Consider the following 20,977-nt stretch of genomic DNA (forward strand, 5'->3'; position numbering starts at 1 on the left):
TTAATATTCATTCCTATCTGTATATGTAATATCTCTCTGTCTATCTGCCTGTCTGTCTCTCTCTCACACACATTCACTGATCGGTTTGTAACAACTAATACATTAAAAACCAATTTTCTGTCTTATATGTTCTTTCCCCATTCTAGCTTTTTAAAGCATATTTATAAAGGTAATCAAAATAAATCAAAATATATAAACACGTGTAAACAAGGGATAAACTTTTGGAGATGTGTTTCTGTCCATCTCTCTCATTTTTACATAAATCACAGGTGCATACACATTTGGCTAGCCGCATGTCTGCACTATATAGTTGTTATGGTATAATGAAGTCTTTATAGGGAAATAGGGTAGAATGAAATCTTTCCCCTCATAGAAAATCGAAAGAGAGATTTTAGAGGCTAAAAATTAAGCTTTTTGGTTTCTCGTTTATGGTCTTGTAGCTAGATTAAAGTTAGAAGACAAGCGCTCCGTTGTGAGTCTTGTCGAGGTGAAACCAGACATTCCCACCTACCTCTGTTTACAACCGTCGTATTTTATTTTGACATGTCTGTTTACGTTCTGAGTAGGCAAATATTTTTGTTGCCATGGCCTTTCGTCTGCGCAAATCCGTAGAAAAAATACGCGGGGATCAGTGCAAGGAGATTATCAGGCCTCGCAGTGGTTACTCGCACATCAAATGTTATACACCTTTAAATTCGTTCCAAATCCTCTACAAACAGTCATTAGAAATCCTGGTAAAAATATCAGGACGGCGACTTCATAATCGAATAGTTAACTACTCAACTGGCGTCAACTACCAAACTGCCGCCTTCTGTCTCGGCTACAACCAACTCTTTAGTCTCGGCTACAACCAACGCTTTAGTCTCGGTTACAACCAACTCTTTAGTCTCGGCAAACAGACACCGTATGTAATGAAATTACCATCAAAGCAAGAGAACATAAATGCCAGATATAAGTAAAAAAAAAAAATAATGTCAACAAGAAACAAATAAGGCGCTTAAAAAAAGATAGAAGTAAGGTTTTTACCATGATACCTGATAGCCGAAAACTCGTATTCCGAGCGGCCCGCATGTCCCGTACTTAATGAGCGTTTGCGTGTGTGTGTTCGTGCGTGCGTGCGTGAGAGATGCAGGGAAAAAAGGAGGAGAAATAAAGTGTGTCAGTGTAGCTAAATTATAGATGAGGCAACAAAAATTCGCGGAAAAGAAAGTGATTTCGCGCGGGGAGCCCCTGCGACAGAGGACGTGATGCTGACAAACCTACTCGGAACTTGGAAGAAAGAAGCGACGTGATGCTGTTCTGGGTGTCCCCTGCCTCGCCATCATCGCCGAGCTCGAAATGGGCGAAATTTTTTCGGAAGCTGTTCCGGTTGGGGCTGTACTTGTCGCCGGCGCTGTTGCTGCTGCTGTTTTGCCGCACAGGGGTCACCGTGAACTGCAACAGACGATAAATAAAGATCCGAGAATCGGGGTGAGATGGAGAGCAGGTGGGGATGGTGCCTGCTGCTGATGATGATGATAAATCATTCAAGAATGCGCGAGCGGCGTAGTCTTTTTGCTGTCCCTTCCTGTCATCCGTTATTTCCTGCAATCTTTAACCTTTTACGAGTCGCGAGAGTTCAACCTTGAGTTGACTCTTGCCCACACGGTCACTTTGCACGACACACGCCATCATTGATGCCCACGATGTTATCTGCACGGTGTCAAAATTATGCTTGGAACTGGAATGTACGACTAAATTTATTTAACAACAGTTCTCATAAATTTATTGCCTTAAGTCAAAGGTTATCAGAAATATTTCTCTCCCTTTCAAGTAATTTGATGAAAATACTAGACGAGAGAGAGAGAGAGAGTTTAGTTTCCTTTTGTACATTCTGATTCAGTTTTTCAACAGTTATATTTTCATGTCCTCATCACAAACCAGAGAAAGTCCGCATTGACTAAGTGAAAAAAAAAATAAAGAAAACCAGTCACGACAGTTAAGAAAATTGTATACATTCAAGTCTTTGCTTGTTAGCATTTTTCAAAATTTGGATAGAAATATACATGTCCAAAATGTCTAGTTTGATTATTGTTTATTAAACAAAAGAGCTTAACTTTTAATTAACCTTTCCATATTCCACGCGCTACTTTCGCGATTGGCGGATCATTTGACCATTGGTAGAGATTGCAATTTGATTCTGAGGAAAAATCAAAGAAAAAGCCGATTAACCTCGTCACTGTGTCAATTTTTGTTGAAGGTATACAAATGATGGAAACTCGTAGAAACGGGACCACATATTTTTTACCTAACACAATTAGACAGAAACAGAATGTTTTCCTTTCACACAAGCACAACAAAAAATCATGTGACAGCTGTAAAGATAGAAAAACAAGTCCGTTATTAACGCTGAAAACTGAATTTCTCTTAGCCTCACCGGAACGGGTGCTTCGGAATTTTCCAGAACAGTCTTGGAATCCTCCAAAGTATTCGTCGATAGTTTCTCTGACTCCGAACCGTCTCTTTTAGCCGATGGTTCAGCCATCTCGAAATGCGAACTCCCAAACTATGGGGCAAATGGAGACCAGACCTAAGCTTCCAGAGATGATGACCCTCGGGTGGCTGCCTCAATAATGAAGGGATAGTGAACCCCTCCTTGCTGGATGTACAGAGCAACATCAGGTGTCTTATCTACTATTTACAAAAGCCAACTTATTAAACACTCCTGTTAATCAGAAAAAAATTTCTCCTTCAAAATCCGTCCTTGAACCTTTCAACTGAGAGCATCGTCGGTAAGTCGGTCTTGCGGTGACGATTGTTCCTTAGTGACAAAGGCACTAGTAGTGTCCTCTTATTATCTTTCGCCAATCAGGTGGTCTGCACAGCGACATAACAAGGTATATATGTAAATGACAGATATGTCAGGTTTTTATATCCTCGGAAGAGATAAAGAAGGAGCGTGGAAATATAGGTTTTCATTCTTGGAAGGATTATTCCGAATTTTCAAAAGCTCAGATGCTTTCATTTTTGCTATTGAGTGGAATGACAATAGAGTTCTGTGAAGCCAAGTTTGGGCGAGTAATGTTCTTTCGTTCAGTGACAAAGATAGAAAAGAGGAAAAAAAGACTGAATCATTTATTGAACGAATGAAAGGGAGAATAAAGCTATTCATTTTGCTCACATTCTGTTGCACTCTACTAACCTTACACTTCAATTAGAAGGCAGGACATTACATAAACCTAAGATCAGAAGATAATATAAGCTTTCATTAAACCATCAACTTTTAAAGTTTAACCACCATAATTTTCTTATCGTCGTCATCATCACCGTCTTGAATGTTATCGTAACTTTGAACAAGAAGGTGGATTACAAGGGTGGGAGCAACTCTGCTTCCAAAATGGCTTGTTGCCCATTAGTTATACTCTTATAGTCCATATGCAAGAGTCCTAAAATATCTATGTGACTTTATTTCAGTTAAAATACTGTTTAAATTTTTGATTACTAAAATCCAACTATGTTTTTGACATGTCGACTCAAGAGAGCTTGGTTTTGTTTTTTTTTTTTTTAACAGAGAAGTTCAGCCAATCAGCTGCAAGGATCGACGAACAGTTGCACACTGCTTCGCTGAACCTAGTTCACGATCATTTAAGATCTTTTCTGACATCACCTTTGATCGCCGACTCCTAAACCAGGTTCATGGTGGGATTGCTGGCCTGACTAAGACTGGGTTTAAACTGTTCTCACCAGTACTATCACCTCGTGATAGCGTGCTCTTCGTTCACCTGTATGAATGTTCGTGGTTTTTACCTGGACTGCACGTGAGGTCTTGAAACCCAGAAACATGCAGAGACATGCTTTTTCCCAGCATGCTCTCTCCCCTTGTCACGATCTCCAGCCATGACGCACGCGCACGAGCTACGGTTGCTGTGACGTCAAAAGGTCCTTCGCACCTGGGATGCTGCCTCCCTCGACTGTCAACAGGTCATTCCCCCCTTCCTCCGCCTCTCGTGGCTGCGAAGCTACGGTGACCACAGATAAGCACATTTCTCTCGTGCCCAGCAACTGCCCGCGACCTTCTGTTGTTTTTCGCCCCCTCCGAAGATTTGAAAGCCGACATTTCTCCACTGATGGCTCCCACGACTGGTATGCACACTACTGGGTCAGCAATGTTGCATGATACCGTGCGAGTGACCTTCCAGGGTCATGAGGTCGCGACCTGGCGATGAGATGCATAGCACAGCTTGCTGGACACGAGTCCAAGGGGACAACGGAACGCTAGAACCCAACACTAACGGTTATAATAAGCAAAGAAAACAAGACGATTAACCAACCAAAGATATTTAAAAGAAAACAGTATTAAGACATTTTTAAAAAGCAACCGTCATGAAAACCCGTGACTTCAGAAAGACAAAAAATGTTTTATTATTATTACTGCCATATATATACTGGCTTAACACACTTATAGCAACAGCTGAACTATTGAATTGTATACTTTCTGTAAGTAACACAACTGAGTGCAAAAATTTAAGTTACTAAGCAGCGTCAGGGGAAAAATAAGCCAGGTTGAAAGGGAGGAGGGATGCAGAATAAGCTTAAGGTTCTGGAAATACCAGCCCTTCCAAGGAAACACGATATAAGAACCACAATAATTACATCAATGAATATAATTTTACGCCAAAAATATCATTCGCAACAACAATAATACTGATAATAATAACAATTCACGTGATACGATTAATACTTCAAACATGAAAGTTTAATTAAAATGTAAACCATCCATCTAATGATTCTGCGCTTTTCAAAACAATCCTTGTGGGGTGGACTGTACAGACGGTCCTATTTCTGACCACAACGCGGCCTGTGGTACAGAGCTACCCGCCGGGTACTGTGACAGATTTACATCCGGGCCCTAGAGATCGCTTTGTCGGTTGCCAGACAGCGGGCGCTGAAACCCCATCAGGGGGGATGATACCTCTTGATACTAACCAGACTGGACAATACTGGGATGAGACTCGCAGATGACATGCCATGCCAGTCAAAAGTTGGGTGCTTAGAGTTTCAGTAGAGACATTACCCCCATGGCTACCACTTTGGAGTAAATTTGGAGGAAAAGTTGAAGCTCGTCGTTATTTCAATACATTTCCTAAAGCATGTATGCCACTTCTGAACAACTCATCTTTCCAACGAATATTTCAACGAAGGTATGCAAGAGTCCTTCTCAACGGTTTATCCACATAACTGAGGACTGAGGAGGAGGATGACGATGACGATGACGACGAGGAGGAGGAGGAAGAGGATGATGATGATGATGATGATGATGGAATAGGTAAAGCGCATTCATCCGTGTGGTTGCGAGCTCAGTTCGTTACACACAAAATTACAAACGAACCGAAAGTCAAACACAAAAGAAGCATAAGCATCATGCAAACATGAACTAAGTGCATGGACGAAGATTCAAAGCTAGGTATCAAAGTATTTGGCAGTAAGTACACACACAGACTTATTGAAGACCTATGGATTCACCTTTCCTTTAAAAACGCAGGAAATGTCCGCAATTTCAGTCAGGCATGGAACAATTGCGACGAGAGTGCATTTTTGCTGCTAACCAGCACCCACGAGAACCTGAATAGATTGTACCTCCCCAATCCATTCCACCACTCACCCCGTCAATTAAAGCACGCTCGTTTCGAGGCAGTTAACTGTAATTTTTGTTTCTCTGCCGTGTACAGTAAATGTCTGCTCCACTCCCAGAAAATGCGTAGAGCACTTAAACTCCTGTTCCTGATGTTACTTCTGACTCATTTTCTACAACGATTTGCGATTTTCGTTTCAATCGTCAGCATCAACCAAAACAAACAATTTCTTGTTCTTTAGATTGCAAAAACAAAGAGTTGAATGCCGGTACATGGAGCACATAGTTGTTTTTCACAACGATCCACCCGTGTAAAATCAAAATTCGTTTTTGTGGAACTGATGCCCTCGTAATAATGTATCTGGGCAAAGAGGGCGCAGAGAAGCCTGGTTTTCACGGATGTGTGTGCGTGCGCTTGCGTGATACAGTTTATATCTATATAACATAAATAACCATGTTTTCTTTCTGAACTTGTGCGCTGGAGCAGTTGACCTCATCATTGCCGGCGCCTCAGCTGCGCGTGCATGGCTGATATGTCGGCATCCAACAAAATTGCACGTGAGATAAGAAGTTGCAGACATGTCGTGAAGTCAAGTGTTCAGTGTACTTTCTACTTCGTTTCTGAGCAACGAATGATTAAAGAAAAGATAAAGTTTGTGTTTATAGCTTCACGCCTGCACCTGTGTTGGGAAGCGAAGGAGTTTTGAAGATGGCGGTTTGTATATGCATAGAACGATGGGAGGTGCGAGGGTGGGGTGAGGTTAATTATTGCTATGTATAATTATTATTTATGAGAACTCTCTCTCTCTCACACACACACACACCTCCTCCTTTTTCCCTTCCTCTCTGTTGCTTCCTTTTTCCTTCTCTGTCCTTTCTCTTACACTTTCTTTATCCCTCTCTCTCTCTCCATGCTGGAGATATGCTGAAGCAGTAAAGAATCTCTCTCTCTCTGTAACTCTGTTCCATCAAAGCTCGCAAAGTAACTAAACAAAGAAATATGGAAGCCGACCTGACGGACGTACAAACAAATAAACAAAAATATGTTCTACTTCATTTCTGTCAGTGGGCTCAGAGATAAATTAACGAGCGAATTCTTTCCACTGAATGATTCATTACGTATGCGAAAGATGACTTGGAAACTCAACACTAGCCTGTTGCTTGTGCCTCGGAATTCAGGTGCTGCGCCTCCTTTCTCGTCGACGAAGTTATGAGCAGGTTCGCGACCCTCACCCGCTATGCGGAGCTTCCAGAGAAGTCGGCCACCCGTAGCTTGGACACATAAACATGTGAGATAGCAAATACGTCATCATCCCCATCTTTCCCCTTTCCCCGCAGTCCCCTCCAGCTTCAGAACCTAGAACAGGTTTAAGCTTCACAACCTCGAACTGGTTTCAGCGTCGAATCGCATGTACGACCATGGTGGGGCAAGAGAACAATAGGAAGAGCTCGGGTCTTTGAAAGCAGAGAAACGGTTCTTAGGTATGGGGTGGAGGTGGGGGTAGGGGTGGTAGCATCTTGATTAGCTAGAAGAATGACGACACAGTAAAACAACTTTTATACAAGGAACAAAGTACACTAAACTGAAAAAAATATCAGATTGTTAGAACTGCCGAGTTTTCTGCACTCGAGTTACGGACTAGAGCATCACCAAGAAAGACAACGCATATTAATTTCCTCCCTTCCCACCCCCCTATTGTGTTAGTTTATATTATCATGAAGAAAGACAACGCTTTCGAGGGGTCATGACACAGAAACAGAAGCTCTTACCTGAGAGCTCTTCTTCATCGATTTCATCTCAAAAGTCACCTTCGTGTTCATCTTTTTTTCAGAACCCCGGAATCCCGCTGAAGGCTTGATGAAAGATGCGATGACAAACATCTGCTAGCTGTCCTCTGTCGATGCTATGTAACGAGCGCCGGACACACGTGGGTTTGGGACGAAACGAATTTTGCTTAAAAGTCGAGAATCAAACCACATTTCATCATCTGCGCTCGTGTGAATAGACCAGAAAATATCCGTGGTGCCAGTCTTCTCGAAACATCTAAACTAATCGTGTCCACATCTGAAACATTCCTTGATACAAGGCAAATCCTCGCTGAGCCTCGGCAGTTGAAGCTATTGTGATCTCTTCTTTGTGAGGCCGATAATTAGCTGAATGCATCCGTCAATAATTGGCAGGAAATCTGTTTTTCCAAAGTTATATCCTGTCGAGTCTCGCTTGACTTCCATGACATGTGGGGGTGGTGACAGGTTTTTTCCAGCGCTTTGTCCGTTTTTAGGCATTTTTGTATTGTTGACTCTTTTTAAAAACCTGAGAAAGCACAAGTGAAAGTTCTATTGTCAACTTACACAAATGGTGATCCGTTACACATTTTGTCCTCTCCCGTTTTTTCTCTCTGTGTGACAAATTTCAAACCCTAGCATGGTGGATGTTCCTGAAAGTTCCCTCCACACACTAAGGTATGTTCATTGTTCATTCATGATTCGCAGCCATCGACAGAGGAACAACAGCGCGGGACGTTCTTTGAGCTTCTGCCGAGGCTTTAAGTGAAACAAAAAGAATCACAAGAATATGGGAATGTGTCGGCCTGTGTCTGCCGGTGGACAAGCGTGCGGCATCTGGGTTCTGGTCCGCCTGCCACTGACTTGTGTCCGAGACCAGTCACTGCATGGGACTCTTCAGCTTTTGGACTCCTCTCTCTCTCTGAGCCCCTCCTCGCCACCACTCGAGCCTCACTCTTAGTACTTGTGTATCTTTGCTGCAGCAACGGGTGCAGGTGACAATAAAATCTGCTAAGCAACCGGAAGGTTCGATCGACATCAATGGAGACTCTCTGTATACGCGAGGTGGGTTTCTATCAATTTAACTTCGAATCCGGTTTTCAAGTCAACAATGGTGTGTGTACTCTTTATGGTCAGTTCGGTTTCATGTAAAAGGGGGAAAAAATCGAAGGTCAATAAATTTTAGCTGAGAGGGTAAAGCATAATTGAGATGATGTCACGGTTCTGCAGAATGTTAAATGTTTTGTGTTTGTTTGTCGGTTTTACTCGAGTTTCGTGACTAGTCTTGTGCCGACAGATAAAAGTATATCTGTATTATAAATCAGATCCAGTCAAGTGTGTCTTCAACCAAAAGGTAACCAAGGATACCAGAGACCCTCCTGAAATGCACCCGGCTGCACCCTCCCCCGCTCATTCGAGGGAAAAATAAAATCTCACGAGGGAAAGAGAGAAAAGAGAGGTCGGAAAGAGAAGAATAGAGTTATTCACCGCGCTCTACATGCGACTAGTCACGATCGTCTCCTGCCGTGCTGCCTAGGGTTTGCGAAGAGAAGGGGACATCATTAAATATCCATTTACAAGCGGAACAGTATCGACGTATGGCGTGCATACTATCGGCCATGCTCCTCGCACTCATCCCCCTCCGCCTGCCCAGTCTTCCATCCACTTAGGCACACACACACACGCTCTCACACACACACACTTGCTCTCTCTCACACACACGCGCTCTCAAACACACACACTCTCTCTCTCACGCACTCTCTCTCACACACACACTCTCTCTCTCTCTCTCTCTCTCAGACGTTCTCACACTCTCTCACACTGGGGTTAATGAGTTTGATGGACCCTCTTATTATTATGGTAGGAAAAATGTGTAAAAGGTCTAGGGGACATTTTACCTGTTAGTACTTTATAGAAGAGCACAGTATTTTAAATGTTAGTCTGCTGATTAGGGCAGGAACCTAGAGACAAGAAATCATGAAGGTGGGTTTTGGTTTGAGTAGCACCGATTAGATAGTTCTTCTTTGAATGCTTACAAGAGAAACACAGAACGGAAGCGGAATCAATGGTCGACTGTATTCAGACAGTACAACAGTCTCCAAACTCGGTAGGACATAGGTTTTCTGAGCTACAGTTTTGTTTATGGCTAGGATATGTTGGGACCAAGACATATTGTTATCAATAGTCACACTAGTAGTTTACGACTTCAGACTTTTGCTGTTGGTTGGGTGTTTAAACAGATTTTAAGAAATGGGGAGGGTTACATTCATCTCTCCTGCCTGGTTGTTAGAAGCATAAAAGAGAAGAGGACCTAAGGACTGATCCTTGTGAAAAGGCAAAGACAGAGAGAGAGATGACCGAGAAAAGAGGAACTTGAAGAAATAAAGAGAGGAAACTGAAACATATCAAGTTGTGCAAGTAGGAACAGAAAAAAGATTTGATGTACGGAGACGTGATTAAGTGAAATTAATCGAAAGTTTGTTTTTAAATGCCGCCAGTTTACTGACATTAGATTCGCAGCACAATAAAAGTAAGAACAAAAGTACAAGAAAGGCACCACCGACACAAAACATATAAAATTCTAATATTTACACAACAAACGATTTACCCGGGAGGATTCCTTGAAGAAAAGTTGATTATTAACTGATCTTCAATGAAAAAAATAGCAAAATTGAAAGACAGTGTCCGTCGGTTGCTTGTCTGAGCAGAAAGCTGTTGCATCTGTTGATTTCATACTATGAGTATTATGATAAGAGTAAGGACACGATTGCTCAAAGAGAACCCCAGTCGCCTAGCCCCCATGAACACGTGTCGCATGCAGAAAAAAGTATACATGGCGAGAGACGGGATCTGAATTCAGGGAACTGAAGATCGCCTTCACTGCAGTGATGGACAAGCGAGACAAGTTCTACCGCTGCGCTACCGAGGCCGCTCAATATGTCTTCGTTGTCAGAGTAAAACTTATTATGAACTCGCTATTACAATCAGTGGAAGTATCGCTGTTCCTACGGTCCTTTCGCCAAATAATTTCACGCATTCGACTGTGTCCGGTTAAAAAATGTTCTTGAGAATATTTTACTTTAAAATAAAAATTATTACATATCGTCCTTTTTTTAATGTTACATAAAAATATTCGACCTCTCTCCTGCAAATCATCGACTTCAAGAACTACAAGTTTCGGCAATCAGTGTTATTTCGCAATATGTTTCCAAAGATGCTCAGGTCCTGAGAAAAAGGAAATTTCTGTTACAGACTGGAAAATTAAAATCCAATAAAAAAGTGTCTTGTTGATTGGAAACAGTATGCAACGAGCATTGAAAAACACACTTGTCATTGCAGAGGAACGCAATTAATCTGGACGATCAAACACAAAGATCGCAGTAAGAAACACCAAGTTACAAGAAAATCAAAGAGCCCAGTCAGTACAAAGAGGTCACCACAAGTACACTGAGGTCACACAAGTCTGGAGAGAGGGCAACGCAGTTATGAAAATGGCACAGCAAGGCAATACTGGTCAACACAAGTACAGTAAGGTCGCAAAAGTGTATTAAAACATTCACAGCAAAGATGTAAAGAGAAGAAAGATGGGACAACAAGAACAAAAGGAAGGTCACATAATTATAGTCATATTTTAATTGTATTAAACAGCTCAGACCAATCTGTTCAGAGTCTTTGCAAACTTGTTACTGTAATATATCTAATTAGGGAAAACTCACATCTCAAGGTCCTCGAGAGCTGCAAATGCGATCCTGCAGGGAATAGTAAAGGATGGAAGAAGAGGCAGACGAAAGAAGATCAAGGCAGACAATATTCAAGACTGGACTGGCTTTCCGTTGGGCGCATCCCAGAGGAGGCGGAGACCCGAGAAAGGTGGTAAGAACTGTATCACCATCGTCAGGTGCCCTTGGTGGAAATATCGTCAGGTGTCCACACGGTCAAAAGAGCTAAGCGACTAATGATGGGTGATGATAAAAATGGAGATAATTAGGTTCTTGAAGATAATTAGAAATAGTTTTTTTCAATTGCACGGCTTGCCAGTAATGCCCGAAGAAAAAAAAGAACAAGAAGTTCGCGATCTTATTTACGCAAATGGATCCACACTGACCTGAGAGTTATCATTAGTAACACTGCAAACTCCCCTTCCCCCTTTTTTTACAGATGTAGCATGAGGTTTTTTGGTTCATGTTAAAGATGTCCTCGGTAAACTTATTAATTCGAAATAGCGTCGGATGTTTAATGAAACCGTTTTGTTTAGATTGCAGCGACGACGAGCAGCCTCCTTTATGCCCTAAGTGGAACGACGTGTTCCTGTCCAGCTATCCTTACCGTTGCCTCCCAATGAAAACCAATACCTTGTATCGCCGATAGCTTGTGAAAATGCTGACAGAACAGAGAACGTGTCCGATTCCTGTCTGAAAACGCTCTTCTGAAGAACAATGCCACAAAGTGCAAATATTTGTCTGTTGGTTCGTAACTATCGCCCCTCGTAACAGTCGGTGTCATTGTGTTTTGTATTGCCTCCCTTTTGACACCGATTATCGATCTTGAAGCTCTGTAACGATTACCAGTGAGTCAACATGGCAGCCGTCACGTGACGTTCCTCCTGCTACATCCACCCCCATCCCTGCCGAGTGAACATATCTTACTTAATACGTGTGTGGGTGTGTGCACGTGCGTGCATATGAGTACATGAGTGATAGATGATGAAAGGAGTGAGTGATGAGTAAATGACTGAGCGAGCAGTGAATGAACGCACGATTAATTAATCACAAACCATTCTCCCTTTTATTGCCCCGCTTTTACATCACAGGAAACACCAAAGGCTTGATTGGAAGTTAATAATTCAGAAAGGAACAACAACCGCCTCTCTTGAAAACGTCTGATCCCTCGTCATCTGAAAAGAATCCCCGATTCCCCTTTACAAGCGTATGAATATATAAGCGTAGTCGCGTGCTGGCATACGTTCGTCCGTGCATGCTCGCTCTAGACCTGACACTCGGTTCTTTCCCGTGATTCACCTCAACGTGCACGAGCAGCTCCTGCTTGCACGTGCTGCAATCTGTCATTCATTAAGCTAATAAGCTGCATACGTCAGAGACTTGCCAAGCTCGCCTGCATTTTACAACTGCCTCCAGAGCCTGTTTTCCCTGAATCTCCCATCCCATCGGAGACCTGGGGTGGAGGGGGAGGCCGCACGCGCATGCTGCAAAGAGCGACAACCCTTTGCTGGATGTTCCGGTGGACAAACTGATTATGTGTTTTGGCCGTCGAGTGATTTTCGGTTATACGCAGTTTACACTTGTTCTCTTTTAACCCCCATTCAGTTCATTTCCGCTGACGGATGTGTCGTTTATCTATCCTGCTGCAGAAGTTTGTTTCTTTGGCAGGATTTCAGTTTGTTCATTCTTCTAGCAGAGGAATAAAGGGTTGTCCAGAGGGACTATTTATTACTCTTCCTATTGGAGAGTTAGACGTTGTAAGTCAAGCTTTGTCTCTTGTTTGGGTTTTGAATAGTGAGCATGTGTAGCTTTGGTCCTGCTCCAGACTCGGTCCCAGTGCCTCCATTGTATAAATGGCAACTTCACTCACCGTGAAGTCTGTCGGCATTAGATAAGGCGCTTTTGCGCTCCAAGGCACCCAAAGACCCCCATACAGCTCTTGGGGAGGGTGTGGGTGGGTAAATATACATTGCAGCCAAGTAGAGGTTACTCTTCATTCATGAAAGCCCCATTGTTAGTCGACAAGGTGGGGGTGGAGAAGGGAGGAATTGGTACTCGCTACAGTTCTGTTCCTGTTGGATCTGCCAGCGGCTGGTGCCATGAGCACTGACCTGAATCTCCAGCAACAACCTTGACCAAAACTCGCGCAAAGCCACATTGTATACAACAAAGAACATATGGTCTACACAAACATGCAACTATGATTTCAGAGGAGACAAACCTTGCGGATTTCTCTTTCTCTCTCACACACACACATTCTCTCACACACACAAAAACACATTCTCTCTCTCACTCACACACACACACACACAGAGCATGCACACAGACGAACGTACCTTCGCGTTCTGCGTGTCAAGCTGAGTTGCGTCACTTGAGAAGGGAACCTGAAGACGTATCGTGTTTTGGCTGTTGATGCGTGTTATGGCTGCTACAACAGGCACTTGCAGATGCGTCTGTGTGGACTTTCTACCCAGGCTGGCATCGACATCCGTGTTTTTGTCAGTCCCAACCTCTTCAACCGTCGCACTGTCAACCGCAGTGAAGGAAGTTTCGGCTAGCCCACTTCTTTCGTCGGCCGCCATAACCATAACGGGCGAGTAGGAGAACGGCGCCAGAGTTCTTCTTGCAACATCGATGAGCTGCGCGAATGCCCCTTTGGTGACCAAAATCCACAAAAACAACAGAGGAAGCATCCAGAACGCACTTTTGACATTTGCTATGAAAATTATGGGAATGCAGGACGAGTGTCAACAAAGGGCGGGATCTGCTGGTTCGCGCCGCCCTCCTCCCTCTGCGAGTCCCTCTACTCGCATTCAGTCTTTTCTCTCACTAATGTTACCTGAACATACTGCGATGATAAACAGTCGACAGTTCCGGTAGCTTATAATCGAGATGGTACATTTAAAAAAAAGTAACCGGATAAAAGAATCTTACTGTCAAACACAGTGAGCATGCGAGGACATGGGGCCTTCAACTATTTTGGCGGAATGGATGGAACGTGGCACAGTAGTTGACTGCATGTCTTTTGCTGGTGGAAGTAAATTTGCTTTTCCCTTGAAGCAAATATAACTGAAGCCGCCCCGTGGCCTTGTCGGGAAGGAGGACAAGTTGTCTAGGGTTTGAAGGGAGAATACTTCCACCTCACGGTGATTTTGCGTAAGATGGAATATATTATCTCTGCGGGTGAAATCCATGAGTTTCAGGAGCCATCAGTCGGCAAAACTGGAATTCCCAGATTGGCTTCTAAATTTTGTCAGTAGTGGATGACAGGCAACTTATCTTATTGCCTCATCTTATTGCAGACCATCTCGAAGTGAACAGTAATCATCCCCCACTGGCTGGCAGTCGCAGATCCTCCGTACCTCTCAGACCTGACTCCATCGATACGCCCGCACTACTTCTTCGGTCATCCGATACAAAGCTTCTTAGAGTCCCACTAGCTAAGACAAAGCTGTATAGACAGAGGTCCTCCTACAAAGCCCCATAAGCTTGGAATGGAACAGATTACCTGTCAGCCTTCGTCACTCTGATTCTCTTACCACCTTTAAGTCCAAACTTAAGACGCATTTTTTTAAGAACAGAGATTTCACTGCGACACTGTCCTAACCATCAGAGTGCATAACATTTGCATGTATTTACCTTCTGAGTAGGTGTGTCTGTTGTAGAAGTTAGTGTCTGTTACATGCGAATATGGAGTGCATGGTGTTAGTGGTTCCGTTTATGTGGATAGGCAGGAGCGGCCTTAGGCATGAGCAAACTGTGCAACTGCACGGGGCCGCCACACCAGTGTACATTGAATATAAAACAGAAAGCGAAAATAAAACCACAGCTGACGCAGTGGCCGAAAAACATTGTTTCTTGTTAATCAGTACCTTATATTTGCTAATTTTGCTAGAGTCGGAACAGCCAGCTATATGTAGTATTGCAACATTCTGCCATAATGAGAATATCATGGACGCAACTTGGTTTTATTGACATTGGCGGGAGAAGGGGCCACCGATATTTTCTCTGCCCAGGGCCGCCACGATATCCCCTGGGACAGGTCTGTCTATCACTTCTGTAAAGCGCTCTTAGCAGATCATTGGACAAGCGCTATAAAAATATTCATCATTATACTGTTATTATATTAACTATAATATTACGACTGTACCCTCAGCTCCACCTGTATATCATACTATAAAGACAGAAAATGCATAGACAATGAAAAAAATTAACAGTTTACACAGAAAGGTATTTCTGTATGCAGAAAAGAAATACGCAGCTATCAACTTGAACGTGCGAAACTGTCTCAGTTCGAGTTTTAGCTTACGTGGTGTTTGCACTGTTGGGTAGTGGGGGGATGAAAGTGGCAGCTGTGAGGGTTTGGTGATGAGATTTTTTTGTTTGGGAGCTTCCGTGTGTGGGCAAAGCGATAGGTGAAGGGTATGTACACACGCTCATGAATACACTGCGAAGCTTGTGAAGTTAAGGGGAGGCTAATCTGATATGCTAAAAAGTCATATGCTATCACGATTACTTCCCCTGTGCAGTTTCCCCACCCCCACCCCAAAAACACACACACACACAGAGGAGACTCATTGAAGAGTGCAGATTGAAATATATTATTTTAGATTATCGTTAACAAAACAATACATGAATCACCACTAGATTTGTGACTCATTCTGGATGATGACAATCTGAACGTATTTTACAATTATATGTAAGTGGATTAGCACTTCTACCCTGGTTTGTGAGTTCGTTGGATATTACAGTTTTCCGAGAAGCACTTTCAAACTATTGGATCTGTGAGCAGGAAAAATAATAACGACTTGTGTCTATTGATCCGTCCTACAACTGAAACTGTAGTGTGGATAGGAGGATTTGCGGTCTCACTTGCAGTTTTTGAACTAGATTAATTGAGCATAGCTATAAGAGCAACTATACTGGTTTCGTAAAGTCGTATAGTAATGAAGAAACATTGTTCGTCATCTCATTTGTCATTCTACAAACATGCTATGGTGTGTAGACGCTCTGTGTGTGCCTTGACTATTTAATACGTTTGTCTTTATTTGTGGAAAGCGCATTGAGTCGATTCAATACAATAGAACTTCACTGATTCCCAAAGTCAGAGCTACAGTGGGAAAATGCGCTGCACTATGCTAAATATGACCATAGTCAGCGTGCTGTCAAGGGAGATCAGTCATTGTAATAATTTTTTTTCAGTCATGTAGTTACATCCCTTTGAAGGCGAGGCGCTCAAACCATGGACGTAGTTCGTGCGCAAAGTGTTCTAATTCGACTTCTCTACGCATTACAAAAGTACCCAAAATCTTTATTTTTAATACACAATTATTAAACTGAAAAGACAAAAAGAAATTATGAGATATTAATAAATTTTCGTTCATAAAACGATAATATTCTGCCAATAACCCCTTCATTTATTCCGCATCTAAGCGCTGGAACCCCTTCCCCATCAAACAGCTTCCGTAAACAGTCAAAGGGCATCTATAAATCATACTTTAACCCTTTAGTTTCTGATGGATATTGTTTATAGATCCAACTAAAACGTTTTATCCATGTCTGCAGTGTTGTTTGGATTTTCTTAACATTCCTGTAATCTATTTGACACTTTAATGTTTATTTCCACATTGTTTTTTCATTTATGATCAACACGATACATGTACTGTAGCATGTATGGATGGGTAACATTCATTTGAGCGTGCCCTACGCCGCTTATAAATGCATGTACCTTCGCTGAGGTTTGCACTTGTCTGAACATATAAACATTTGAGAACAACTTCACCGAATCAAATATGACAGAACAGATTGAAACATCGACAATCGAGGAGTCCTAACATGAGAGGCTATCCGAGATATGTCTTAGTGTTACCCAGCATAGTGTGTACGCAGCTAGTTACACAAGGGCGCAGTATGTAGCTATAAGGCATCTCTTAACAAACAGCTAGAAGTCTAAGGCGAGCCTCGATTTCAATGAGAGGCAACCGGCGAAGATGACTGCTGACATAAACCACAGCAGTCACGACGACATCCTCTGACAGTCGAGGGAACCAAAGAATCAGACCCAGACTCAGACGACGGTGACCTCCTTCAGTAGGAAACTTCTTCCCCCTAAAGTAGACAAAATAGATAAAAGAGAAAACTTTACTGAACTGCAGTTCCCAATAACTTTCCCTCAACAACAAGAAAGATGTGGCAACTGGACATGTCAAGTTGACCAAAGAAACCAAGAGCCAGATAGGTGAGGTAGTAAAAATAGGCCGAACGCCAGAACAAATAAACTAATAATTGGATGTACAGTCGGAGCTCGATAAGTCGAACTCAAAGGGACCCGTAAAAAAAAAAAAAAAAATTCGACTTAACGGAGTTTTCCAGTTCGGGAAAATGGCGCAATATGCGCAGGTGTTTTGCCGGGAGCCAGCAATTAATTCGATATAGGGAGGTTTTCGACTTAGGGCAGGTCGACTTATCGAGGTCCGACTGTACCAATCGAAACCAACACAAAAAAAAAAAGGCAGGAAAACTTCCACCCTTCCTAGGTTTTCCAGAGCAAAAAGTAACTGAAAAGCCAACCAGAAGAAAAGACTAGGTGTAATAATAAAAAAAAATTCCATTGGAAGAAAGTCTGGGGGCAATAAATCAAATATTGCAAAACAATCATTGCCCCATAGTCAAATCTGATCTTTGGTAATCGACGGTAAGGGGATCCTTATCGAGTTCCAAAATAGTAAGATGCCTCCTCAATCAGATTAGATTATCAGATATACAATGTAGAATAGTTTAACCAGACTGAAATGCATTGCTAAAAAATGTAACAGATTCGGACCACGCAGCAAGCAAAACAACAGCAAACTAAAGGCCGTTTGTAAGCGATGCGGTCAAGACACTAAAGCATGTACATGTACAGTCCTGTCAGTCCAATACAATTAGTGTATTGTCTGTATTAACTAGCGTGCAAGTGGCTATAGCGCTAGATATGGAGGCTGCTCGTGCAAAGTTATCCATAGTTAGGTCAGCCAAATCAGTGAAACATATCAAATGTTATTAAAAAAAATGGGCTAACATCAAATGAAGAGGATACAGCGTCCACGAAGGACCTTACGGAGGGGAAAAAATCAAACGTCGACTTGACCAGCCATTACTCAAACAGGAGAACAACACCAACCAGACTCACAGCCCACAAAGCTGAAACAAAACAAGTTAGCGACGAAGAACAAAGCTAATAAAGAAAATCAGACAGTGACAGAAGACTCAGAGACACACGACTAACATCACAGGTCAAGGACAGCTGAAAAATACAGCGACTTTTGTCAATCTCTCCACTGTTGTAATGAGTCTTGTGACAAAAATAATGACAGGTATCAATAAGATAATGCAAAATGAAAATATATACGATGAAGAAATGCCAGTTCTACTAACCATGCTCCAAATTCTATCAGGATTGTGGTGCCTACCCTTAGACTGCAAAATTAAAGTAAAAGTTTAACCTAAAAACCATACATCAAAAACTAATTGGCATCATAATCAATGGAACCAACAGACATAAATTAACAAAGACAAATTCACAGGCTTAAAAATAGGAATAGTGTAACATAGTGATCTGGTAACCTGCAAAAATGGCTGCCACTCGGGACTTGGCAATGCCTGTACCTAACAGCAAAGAGAAACCCAAGGAAGAGGCAACACCTACAGTAACCAAGCCTGCGGGCTGCGGCAAAGTATGGGAACAACCTTTCTCCCCCACCAGCCTGAAGCCCTTCCCGCCACAGCCCTTTCATCCCCTTCCTCCAAACCTTGCGGAATCGCCTTACAGTGGGAGTACTCATCCCACCAACCTCAATAAAGAAAAATGTATAGAAAGCCATGGACATTCAAAGATAATTATGATTATAATTCGATCAGAACTGGGAAAACCAGTCACAGCGAAGTGCTCAACAGGAAAGGAATTCTGCTTCCTTGTGCTTAACTCACGTGCCACTCTTCTATTTTCTGTCGGAGAAGTCTTCGAATGCACTTTTTGTTTATTTGTTTATTCGTTTGGTCGTTTGTTTGTTTGGGTAGAAAATTATCTCTGCCGTCTAGTATTGATTTCGCAGTGGGGACGGATTATGAAATCCCAACCTTGCTGTGTCTAGCAAAGGAAAGAACAAGATGGATAACCCTCTCAGTGACTTCGTCTTCAGCATTATCCCCCTTCCCTACGTCAAGGAACTAAAGTAAGGAGACTATCATGTGACCATTTCATTTCCTTTGGTTAGCACTAGAAGCCCATGACGGCAGCTCAATCCTGTTGGACAAAAAATGGGGGGAAGGAGGCAGGTGGCAACCAGTCAGTCGTGTAGTCGAGTAGTTCTAACACCGAATCATCTTGCCTCGCACCACAGGTCTCGCCCTTTCCAGTTCCTTCAATCAGTTCTACATTTTTGGAAGGAGTGGTCTAAAAATAAAATTACCTTGGCGGTGATCAAGTACATATAAGGCTAGTGCTGCACAGGGCAGGCTGAGAGTAGATGTGGTAGACGTGTTTGCAGACAACTTAGGTAATTAGGTTGATTGCTTGTGTAAGTTATTAACCCTTCGGTATTTTGTGTGTGTGATTTTGTACTTGGGAGTAGGACACCGGCACACTCTCTGATGGCTGTCAACTGGCGTCACAACCAGAGATTGTTGCCCCCAGGCGGGATCTGATCCGAAGGCACATGATTTTGAATTTCACTGCCCTGACAAAGAGCAATCGTTGCACCAAGCTTGTGGTCCCTGCCTATATTTTTTCCGAGTTTTGCCACATGCCTTTTCTACGCATGAGCGAAAAATAACCGTGATTGCCAGATACCAGACCTTGGCCTCAACCATGCGTTTTCTGTGTTCGATCATTTTGCCAAAACCTATACCTAACCTGTAACCCTAAGCCTCAATGCTAGGAACCTTCATTTCCTGGATAAGTGTCTTTAGTGCTCTTCCTCTTCGCCCTATCATTAAAAGTCGAGCCCTTCACGAGGAAGTCTACTCAACTCCGATTTCAAACTGGCGAATCTTTCCATCGTCTAGCGAAGTCTATCAGAAGATTTGTGCATAATAAAGAATTTTTTTTACAAGAACATCTCAAAACATACAGCTGAAGGAGGTAAGCTGCTGTATTTGCAAACACTTCAATATTGTATTGATAATACAATAAGATTTTTATGTGTCTTAAAACGAGTGATCACTGTTATACAAGATTCATTTTAATTTATTTTTAAGAAACCAATGTTTTCTCATTTTAGTACTGTCAGCTTGTTAGCTTAAAATAAATGCTTACCATTTTTTTCTAAAATTTGCGCAAGATTCTTATTGTGTATTTAATAATTTTGCAAAGCGTGATAGTTATTGACATCTGTTAATATATATTATCAACACTAGCAAAACCATAGATTTTGATAATGCACAATGATTGTGATGATTTTTTAGTCATCAGACGAATGATCTGTTAAAAGTTGTAACATGCTAGCAATATGTGTCCGTGTCTTGAACCCTTCTCTCAAGATGACGAAGACCGCACCGCCTCACCCCGGATCTCGCGCGACTAATCGTCAGATGTACGCGGCTCTCGCCAAGCCTCTTTGTCGACATTTTTACACGTGCCAGCCAACATCAGTGGCGTACGAACCAGGGAGGCAAGAGAGGAGGGGGCCACCCTCTAAAAAAAAACCCAGAAAAACAAACGAATTCTGAGGGCGCAAGACTATCTGACCAACCCCGGCCCAATGCTTGAGATGAGATTTTTCGCAAATTACTAATAGGGCACAGAGAGCGAAATGACAACTCTTTATTAACGGGGCAACAGAATAAGCAAAAGTTGTGGGTTTTTCCTTTTTTTACATCGATC

At 42.5% G+C, this 20,977-nt stretch overlaps 1 protein-coding gene across 4 annotated transcripts in view; it reads right to left on the reverse strand.

The window, feature by feature from the left end:
• The window catches only part of LOC112576738 (H(+)/Cl(-) exchange transporter 7-like), a 34,656-nt gene extending 20,571 nt beyond the window's left edge, over nt 1-14,085 (reverse strand). The window contains exons 1-2 of one of the 4 annotated variants that reach the window (XM_025259408.1): nt 13,452-14,085; nt 1,264-1,434 (exon numbers count right to left, since the gene is read on the reverse strand). In XM_025259408.1, coding sequence (XP_025115193.1) covers nt 1,264-1,434; nt 13,452-13,808 — 528 coding nt within the window. In that variant the 5' untranslated portion in view covers nt 13,809-14,085. Of the gene's footprint in view, nt 1-1,263; nt 1,435-2,416; nt 2,641-7,381; nt 8,077-13,451 lie in introns of those variants that run through there. The other 3 variants (XM_025259409.1, XM_025259410.1, XM_025259411.1) reach the window with 3 other exon arrangements.
• Between the last annotated feature and the right edge of the window lie 6,892 nt (nt 14,086-20,977).

Source organism: Pomacea canaliculata, linkage group LG12 (assembly GCF_003073045.1).
Source record: "Pomacea canaliculata isolate SZHN2017 linkage group LG12, ASM307304v1, whole genome shotgun sequence".
Classification (NCBI taxonomy): domain Eukaryota; kingdom Metazoa; phylum Mollusca; class Gastropoda; order Architaenioglossa; family Ampullariidae; genus Pomacea; species Pomacea canaliculata.